The sequence below is a fragment of the Dipodomys merriami genome, unplaced genomic scaffold (assembly GCF_024711535.1).
Source record: "Dipodomys merriami isolate MVZ:Mamm:240054 unplaced genomic scaffold, mDipMer1.0.p SCAF_16, whole genome shotgun sequence".
Lineage (NCBI taxonomy): Eukaryota > Metazoa > Chordata > Mammalia > Rodentia > Heteromyidae > Dipodomys > Dipodomys merriami.
This window is the reverse complement of record NW_027202937.1, coordinates 24,166,351-24,175,765: the sequence shown is the minus strand read 5'-3', so window position 1 is coordinate 24,175,765 and position 9,415 is coordinate 24,166,351. Positions and strand designations below refer to the sequence as shown.

Here is a 9,415-nt window from a genome sequence, read left to right as displayed (position 1 = left end):
TATATGAAGGTCATGCACATCCTTTGGATCTGGTGGGTCCTTGAATACTTACATGCCTGGGCTGCTTCACCTCAGCCCCTTGAGAATTATATTTAACGTTACAAACCTGGATTTTGTAGAAATAGGTAACAACCCACGATTATAGACAACTTTGTAATGCACATAAAAATCTTAGCCATTGACAAATCCATCCCAAAGGTCCTTTGTGTAGTTTTGGAGTGGGGATGTTCCTAGCCAGTGGAGAGTGTAGAGACCAGGCAGGCACCCTGAGGTCTTGATTTGGGCTTTGATGAGGCTGAATCAGGGAGGGACAGAAAATATATTTAACAAGGCTCTGAGGTGTTTATAAGCCATTTTTTTGTTTTGCAGTATTGGGGATGGAACTCAGGGTCTCCTGTTTGGCAAGGACTCTACCACTTACTTTAGACACACCCTCAATCCTGGATTTTCTTAGGTAGAGAGTTCCACTTTTGCCCTGGTTACCTCTACCTGCAGAGTAGCTGGAATTTCAGTGGTGCCACCAAGCCCAGCCCCCATCATGTACTCTCAGTAAGCCTGCTGCGGGAGTCTCCAACTTAACATTTCCCTGGTGCTAGTCATTATGTGAGTCAGCACAGTCTGAGGCAATCTAAGAATGTTTGTGATTTATAATCCACCTAAGGCCCAGAAGTTAATGGATTCTTTTGTTTTTATCTGCAGCGTTGTTCTTGTGTTTGTCCTGTTTTGTCCTTGTTTGGTTTTGTCATTTTGAAATTGAGAATTGCTTCTAAATCAGAAAAGATAAAAGAAGGATTGGAACTACAAGATACATGTGAGATAGAATTATTCAATTCAACTGAATTGAATGAAGTGTCTACCATGCGACAGACATTGGGAATAAAATAATTAGTAAGGCCTGCCCCCCCCACCCCAAGTTTCACAACGGTTGGAACAACTGCCAAGTAATGTGTGGAGTGGAAGTTACACGAATGGAAATGTGTAGGAACTTCAGGAAGGAGCGTTTAGAGCTGCAGCAGGGTGGAGCTTAAGTGTCACTTAGCGCCACGCCAGAGTGTGCATTTCAGTAGAGTATCTGCACGTGTAAATACATGACGAGTGTGCAACCTGATTTGTGCGAGGAACAAGGAGTCAGTATGGGCCAAGTATTCTCCCTCCCGCCCTCGGTACCACAGTGGCTTCAGCGCACGCGGGGCGGGCAGGGCCAGAGCTTCCATTCTAGCCCGTGCTGGGAGGCCGGGGGGCCCGGGACAGCCGCGGGGGCTCCAGCTAAGCCAGGCCGTCGGTGACGGCGATCCCGCGCGACGCGAGCCCCACCTCCTAAAGAGCCAGGGAAGGCGGCGCGTCCACAGACGGCGGCGACCTGCGGCCAGCGGGGAACTGGGCGCTGGATTTAATCCCATCCGAAAGAGCAACGCGGCGCCCCTTGACCGCCTCGGAGCCCCGGGACCCGAGCGCTCCCACGCGTGGCCGCCTTCCACGGCGGAGCGCACGGGCAGAAGCGAGTCCGCGCCGTCGCGCCGGGGCCACGCCCTCGCGCCGCGCACGCGCTCCGGCCGGCCCAGGCGCCGCCGAGGCCGCCGAGCAGAAACACTCTAGTCGCCGGCTTTTAAACGTCACGCCTCCGACTGCTTCCGGGTCAGAGGTCCCACGGCCCGGCGTTTCGTGAGCGATGGTCCAGCTCCGGCCTCGCGCGTCCCGGGTGCCCGCGACGGCGGGGGCGATGGTGGACGAAGACCCGCCGTCCTCGGAGGAGGAGGAGGAGGCCGAGCACGGCCTGCTGCTCGGGCAGCCCAGCAGCGGCGCGGCCGCGGAGCCGCTGGAAGAAGACGGGGAAGGGGACGAGTCTGACGACGAGGCCCCCGAGGAGCTGACTTTCGCCAGCGCCCAGGCGGAGGCGCGGGCGTCGGAGCGGCGCGTGCGCGAGACCGTGCTGAGGTTCGCGGCCCGCGGCGGGGCCGGGGCGAGGCCGCCCCCTCCCGCCCCGCTCCCCGCCCCGCGCTGACCCCGACGCCCTCTCTCTCAGGGACAAAACGCTCCAGAAGGAGAAGAGGAAGCGACGCGAGGAGCTGTTCATCGAACAGAAGGTGAGAGGGTGGAGGGAGGGTGGCGTTGTCAGACCCACCCGCACCGGTGGGAACTGGACTGGTAGCACGCTGTCACTACCGGTTCTGGTGACCACGGTGAGGAGAGAGAGGCCTGTTCCCCGCATCTCCCTCAGCTGCGTGCAAGTGTGAAGTAGGAATTAGGTCCGTTGGGATCTCAGCACCGGAGCCTCGCAGAGAGTTTCGTCTCTAAAGAAACATTGGAACCGCATCTTGAGAATTGAGGTAGCTCCTAATGACAACACTCTGTGGTCTGATGTCTGGCACTGGCCACACAGATTGGCGATACCTTTGAGCCTTGTGGGTCCAAGCGGGGCACTGGGGGTTGCTTACTGTTGGCAGGCGTTCCAAGTCTAGAAAATGTGGGAAAGGTTCTGAGTTTTGTGGAGCCCCCCCTCTTCCCCTTTCCGGGGTAGTGAAAGCAGTGTTTAACCTAATTGTCCTGATGTTGGACTGTCCTAAAATCTCAACTTTAAAAGCAATTCCAGACACAACTTGTATGTATCAATTTTAACCTATTTTAAAATGTCTTCTATTCCCAAAGAAAAGAAAACTCCTTCCAGACACTGTTCTAGAGCAGTTAACAGCTTCAGAGCCTGAGTAAGTAGTGAGTCTTGGATTACTTACAACCATCTTTGAATTAGACTGGTACAGACATTTGTTTAGATCCATATAGTTGTTACAGGATGGGAAAGATGGGGGTAAATATTCTACCACATTTTAGCTTCCCCCATTTCTTTTGGCTCATTCTCATAGTTCTAGATCCTGATGTGTTTATTCAGTAAATTTTGGTGAGCACCATTGCACTTTTGGGCAGGTAGATGAGTAAGAATGTTATACGTGCCACCTGCCACCCATCTGTCCGAGGAGGACATTCAGCAGCTTTGCCACCCACTAAAGTGTTTAAAGGTAGAAGCTATAGTTTCCTTCTTCTCTCCCAAGGAATCAGGCAAGCCCTACTGAATTTACACTTTAAATATTTGAGGTATTTTTCTATCCCCAATGGCTCCCCATAGTCATTTCTAAGTTCAGAAATTTTGTCTTTTACTTGGCCTACTGATTCTGCACTTTTCAGTAAATTCCCCAGAATTATCCAGATCTTTAATACTAGTGGTCATTTGGTTTAGCCCTTTTCACCTTTCAAGAACAAGTTCAAGTGTCACCTCATTTCCCACTCCTATCCTTTGTCACCTTTGTTCTTTGTTAAGTGCAAGTTGCTTCTACACTGTATTACATTTTCTCAACATTGGTCAGTTGATTAGTGGCTTGAGGCTTATCCTGGTCTCCAGGATGAACAGTTCTTTTTAATTTCTCCCAAGTATAATGCGACAGACCTTTTATTTCTTATTTTGAATACTGTGTTCTGTAACTATTAAACACCATTCTGCCTTTGCTTTCAGACTAAAATTCAGGATACATTCCCATTCTAGTAATTAGTTGGAAGATAGGGAAGAGCTGGTGGCAGTGTATAAGGGAGTAACTTGCTTCCTAAAACCACTGGTAACAGTAAAATGTGAGGATAGTGGTACCTGTAATCTTACTTGTATAACCATGTGAATATAATGTTTAAGTTGCTTTTTGCTGTCCGCCATTCCAGTCAATGTTTTGGATTTTATCTTTTTGTTTTCCTCAGCATCAAGAAGTCACCAGGAAAGTCGAAAGAAGGTAGGAAGTATTCTGATTTAGATAATTCTCATTTATGAGGCACATTTGCAGATATTTTCAGTTGTTATCAACACTTCCTTAGGAAAAAGCTGATTCCTCGGGGTTTTTTTGGTCCGGTCGTGGGGCCTGAACTCTGTGCCTGGGCGCTGTCCCTCAGCTCTTCAGCTCAAGGCTAGCACTCTACCACTTGAGCCACAGCACCACTTCTGGCTTTTTTTTTTCTTTTTTTTTGGGGGGGGTCCGGTCGTGGGGCCTGTACTCTGGGCCTGGGCGCTGTCCCTCAGCTCTTCAGCTCAAGGCTAGCACTCTACCACTTGAGCCACAGCGCCACTTCCGGCTTTTTTCTTTTTGCTTATGTGGTGCTGAGGAATCGAACCCAGGGCCTCAAGCATGCAAGGCAAGCGCTCTACCACTGAGCCACCTTCCCAGCCCCTCCTCGGGTTTTTTACAGTTAGAACTTGCATCCAGATTGGTATATCATGGATGAAAGTCAACTCCAGTAGATGTTTTTGACTTATAAAATGGAGCTTATTTCTTTTTAGGTAATTTGGAAAAGAAAACTGAAGACTATAAAAAAGGAAGCAATGCCAAGAAAGTTAAAGTACAAAAAGTACGGTCTCTCAGGTAATTTATGTTTTCCTCACAGATGGGATGTACAGTTGATCTTTGGGTTAAGTTTTAACTTTTATATGAGAAGATTTAGTAGCACTTCAGATTGGCTTCTCTGTAGGAAAAAAAATGTCTTAATTATGTAAACAGCATACTTGCCTACCGTACTAAAATGAACGTTGTCTATTTCTTGTAAAATGGCCTGTTATTATCTATAATTGTGTAATTATCAAAGAAAAGACTATTTCAATGTTAGTATGCAAGGGTGGATGCATTTGCTCAGTAGAAGAACTGCCTTATGTAGCACATGTGAAACCTAACGTTTGATCCCTAGCATTACCAAAACAGAAAAGCTGGACTAAAGCTCACTGGTAGTTGCCCAGCACGTGCACGGTGATCCAGTTGCTTATGGGCTGAGGTTGTGGCTCAAGTGGTAGAGTAAAACCCCGGAGTTAAACAATGCCATTCCCCCCCAAAAAAAGTTGCAAATAAAAGTATGCATCCTTATTTGACCTTTTGATCACCAGCCAGACTAAGAGCTACATGGCACTGAGGCTAAAAGACCAAGATCTGAAAGATTCGAGGCAACAAGCAGCCCAAGCCTTCATACAGAATTCTCTGTATGGTCCAGGAACCAACAGAACTACTGGTAATTTTCTTATAGACTATTTTTCTCAATTTTCTTTTAAAACTGAATGTACTAAAGTTCTCTTTTTAAAATTTTTAGTAAATAAGTTCCTGTCACTGAACAACAAGAGGTTACCAGTGAAAAAGGCTGCAGCTCAGTTTCTGAATAATTCTTGGGGTAAGATACAACTTAGCTCTGACAATTGTATATCCATATAGAGAGTCTTTGAAGAAATGTTGCATTTTGTTTCTTGGAGTGAGTTATTAAACTTATTAAACAAGTTTTAAGCTTGTTTACTATTCTTAATATATGAAACTTTCTGTTCTAGGAACCCAGAAAAAACAAAATGCCAAGAGGTTCAAACAACGGTGGATGGTCAAAAAGATGAAAACTTCTAAATAAATCTAAGCTAAAGCTAAATGAACAATCTGTAGTCTGTATGTTTAAAAGTTAATAGTGATAATAAAAACCATGAACTGGGCTGGGAATGTGGCAGAGTACTTGCCTAGCATGCATGAGACCCTGAGTTTGATTCCTCAGTACCACATAAAAAGAAAAAGCTGGAAGCCGCACTGTTGCTCAAGTGGTAGAGTGCTAGCCTTCAGTAAAAGGAGCTCAGGGACAGCGCCCAGGCCCTGAGTTCAAGCCCCAGGAATGGCCAAAAAAAAGAACTTCCTGGAAGTTGCTGAATGCTTTGAAATGTTCCCAGGAGTAAGGCATTTTGAAAAAAGTATAAAAGATCTTAAACGGTACGATGTCAGCCAAAAAATTTTATCTTTGTCAAACCAAAGGATCAGATTAATCTGAATAGCTTTCAAAACTAAACTTTGAACTAGTTGGGGGCTTGAGTGACAAGTCTCATGTGTCATGTCTGTGACAATAAGAAGGTTCTTTTCCCGTTTTCTTCTGCTTTGTGCTTATCAGGTTTCTAAAGAGGCCATTCATCTTTAAGGCAGTCAGTTATATAGTAAAAAATAGATTAAAAAATCACTGTTAATTGCTCTAACTTTTAAGACATGAAAAAGTATGTAAGTACCTAATATATAAACTCAATTGACACTAAGTATCTGTAGAAGTAAATTTTTAATGGCTGGTTAATTATATCACTACATTTTTTATTGCAATATAGTACTCATTTAAGCACTTAAAAATGGAAGGTGTACAAAGATTAAATTAAGACACAGTAAATTGACTAAATATTTGGTTTTATATAAATAAAGGTCATAACCACACTGTTGACATGTAATACTGTTATAATACAACAGTTAAACTTGTGAGTCTACAACAGAAGTCATCTGTAGTTAAACAGGAAACAAAGTTGAAAAAGACCATGTTAAAACAAAACTACTGGGACTAACAGGTTGGGATTGTAAGTAGCAACAAACATATTCACTCAGCTCCTGAGTATTTCAAGTTTTACAGTACACATTAAAAATGATTTCTTCCATCAACACTATAAATTCAAACTGTCGGATGTTTATGCATTTTGCAAATTACACTGATTGAATGCTTATATGGGAGTGGGGGGGGTCGGAACGTCTCCCAATTTGAAGTTCACATCACCCACATGCTAACACAAACACAACTTTTCCACTTCCTTCCCCCTTCCCCCACAAAGAAGGCAGGATTTTTTTTTTTGGTTTCTTTTAGGTAATTGTTTTAAAGGATTTCTGATGATCAATTTGAATGTCTGAAATTCAGTAATATTTAACTCTTAGACAACTAAGAGGTTAAAGATGGAAAATAATTTCTCCTAACACTAAGTTAGAAAATCATTTGCATCATGCTGTAAACTAGGAAGCAATGTAAAGCGACAAAAACCTGTCCCCAGTACATAATTAAAAAAATCTAAATTTCAAATCAGCAGAGCTGCTCTATTTCCATGTTCACTAATGCCACAATATAAGTGCGCTCTCGAAATGCATAGCTAGTGTAGGTAGTCTTCCACGGTGGCAAATGCACAGGATCCAATTCCTGATCGAGCCATCAGTCCTAGACATTGTGTGGCCTGTCCCATTGCTAGGGCAAGTGGAGGTTGCTTTGGCAGATTGTGGGTTTCTGAGGAAAAATGGTTTAAAAATGGAAAAGGCAATTAGGAAGACATTTTTAAAAAACATCTCGGGAAAATGGCACATATCCTACACAATTTACCAGATGATTTCTATGGCTTTTGCCTACCCCACTAGTATGGGTAGGTGGATGCTTTGGACAAAATACTGACAAGGCAGTGTAGCCACTAGATACTAACGTGCTAGCCTAGCCCTAAGTACAAGGCCTTGAGTACTACCACCATCAAAAATATCTCTTGAGAGTTGATAGGAACTAGGCAACTGCTCAAAAGCAAGCACCACAGGTTTGTTACTGTAGTATTTGGGCCAAAGAAGGCATCTGGTTTTAATAACAGCTTTCATTTTCTTTTGACATACAAAACAAATACACACTAGGTAGTGAATGTATAGGTGAGCCTATATAACATAATACTTGAAATTCACATTATATACAACCTAAATGTCAGTACTGCCCCAAACTAGTATGTTATTGAATTTCATAAGAACAATAAAAGAAAACCAGTTCTGATCAATTCATCAGACAAAATGAATTAACTGGAAAGGTTCTAATACCACTACAAATTCATGCTCTCCTTTCTCAGTTTGACTCTCCAGGTCAGTGCCAAGTTAACTTTTAACCCATCCTACAATTTGTAATGAGTTGTATTTCAATCATTTCCCTGGCTCTAAATCCCTACCACTTCCTGCAACTTTCACAACTTTTGTCCCTGATGATTACACAGAGAAACAACAGGACATCTTCCTACTGCGCCCATAATCTTTCCAACATTGGTCCAGCAATTAACAATTTAGCAAAACTCTGTCCCTTAATTCCTAGCCTAGAAGTAAGTGGCAGAATATACTTTTCACTGAAGAAGGCTATAAAGTAAAGTCTTTCATGGGCAAATATTTTTAATTTAAATACCTTGTTCTAAATGAGAAGCAGACATTGACAGCTCCCAGAAATGCTTACATACACAAAAAACCTATCCAAACATCCTGAAGCCCCCCAGTCTATTTTTATTCCACTAGAATCGTGTAATCTGTGTTTGATATAAAGGAAACAAGTTTCCGTACTTCAACAAAAAAGCATTACTATTTTACCAAAATAAATGTTACAAGAAATGCCCTCAAATACTCTTTAAGAATCTGGCTAGCCTGGCTTTTGGTTTTACTTGCCTAATATTGCACTGTTGAGAGCTGAGCACACAGGTTCTCTCTGAATTGGATCAAGTTGATTTCCAACTGGGCTGTTCCAAGGATCTGAATATGCTAGTAAACTGAATGCATCCTGTTGAAAATAAGCAGTTTGGTTTTCAGTTCAAATATTTCAGTTACTGTGCTCACAATGGTTCCAAGTTGAAAAGAAGGCTCTATATCATTGTAATCTTTAAACCCATTTACTCCTGCTTCTGGGATGTTCTGCATTTCCAAACTACAGTATGCAAGCAAAACTGCCTTTTTTTTCTTTGCAATTTTTCTTGTGAATAACCATCTGTATTCAACCCTTCCCCATTCCTACAACACAAATAAAAGGGAAAAGAGTTACAACTAATTCCAAAAGAATGACAAATATGGATTAAAGCAGAAGGGGAGGTAAAAGATGGAGATGTTTTACCATTTGTTACCAGTGATAGGACTGAAACTGAAAAGATACAGCCCACTTAACAGTATTTTTTGTTGGCTTGTTTTATTACACAGTGGATGAAGGAGCTGGGCAATCAATAGTATCTCAATAGATACCATCTCATACTAAACTGGCTCCCCCTCAGGGCTTCTCTTACAACTACACTAAAGCTACTCTTAGAATAACTGACCAAAAAAAATTGTCTTTCTACAAAATCATATACTGTGGTGGTTTCAAACATTAGGTTCAAATCAAAACACCAAATCATTCATTGTGTGCCTCTGACAAGTAACAATCTCTCTAAATGCTAGTTTCATTTGTATAATGGGAGATTTTAAGGAGATCCTAATTTCAGGTCCTATGAAGACCAAATGAAGTTCTTAGCAATGTCAGTCCATGCCAACCTTTCAATCAATGATGTCTTGTTAATATGCCAAAAGTCAATATTCTAATCCAGAGTTAACAAACACAAACACCCACCACTATTGCTCAAGTCATCAGATTTTACTCCCGTTACCCAATATTATTCTTCAGTATTACTACTAAAGTAAGAGACGAGGGCAAGACATTTGGTCAACTACCCAGGCCATGCCTCATCCACACAAATGTACATCCACTTCATGGCAGATACACAGCCATCGATGAAGAAACCTGTTCAGCCAGTTTCAAACTACAAAACAATATGTGTACCTCTAAATAAACACATATGGCTCCTTAGTGTCTTATATATTGCTAA

General features: G+C 42.8%; 2 protein-coding genes across 2 annotated transcripts in view; one reads left to right on the top strand and one right to left on the bottom strand.

Moving 5' to 3' along the window:
* The first annotated feature begins 1,622 nt into the window (after positions 1 to 1,622).
* On the top strand, positions 1,623 to 5,485 carry Nol7 (nucleolar protein 7). Its single transcript, XM_070024540.1, has 8 exons — positions 1,623 to 1,935; positions 2,024 to 2,084; positions 2,647 to 2,702; positions 3,736 to 3,767; positions 4,310 to 4,391; positions 4,904 to 5,025; positions 5,104 to 5,181; positions 5,333 to 5,485. Exons 1-8 carry the CDS (start codon positions 1,670 to 1,672, stop codon positions 5,404 to 5,406), a joined length of 771 nt encoding a protein of 256 aa, XP_069880641.1. The 5' UTR covers positions 1,623 to 1,669; the 3' UTR covers positions 5,407 to 5,485.
* A 1,028-nt stretch (positions 5,486 to 6,513) lies between these two features.
* Ranbp9 (RAN binding protein 9) overlaps positions 6,514 to 9,415 on the bottom strand; it is a 77,602-nt gene continuing 74,700 nt past the window's right edge. The window contains exons 13-14 of the mRNA XM_070024538.1: positions 8,232 to 8,343; positions 6,514 to 7,062 (exon numbers count right to left, since the gene is read on the bottom strand). Coding sequence (XP_069880639.1) covers positions 6,932 to 7,062; positions 8,232 to 8,343 — 243 coding nt within the window. The 3' untranslated portion in view covers positions 6,514 to 6,931. The remainder of the gene's footprint in view (positions 7,063 to 8,231; positions 8,344 to 9,415) is intronic.

Excerpts from the sequence above, each read along its gene's own strand:
- Nol7 (XM_070024540.1), top strand. The coding sequence starts at position 1,670 with ATGGTCCAGCTCCGGCCTCGCGCGTCCCGGGTGCCCGCGACGGCGGGG. Across the intron at positions 1,936-2,023 it reads GTGCGCGAGACCGTGCTGAG|GGACAAAACGCTCCAGAAGG; the intron begins GTTCGCGGCCCG and ends CCTCTCTCTCAG. Across the intron at positions 5,026-5,103 it reads AGGAACCAACAGAACTACTG|TAAATAAGTTCCTGTCACTG; the intron begins GTAATTTTCTTA and ends TAAAATTTTTAG.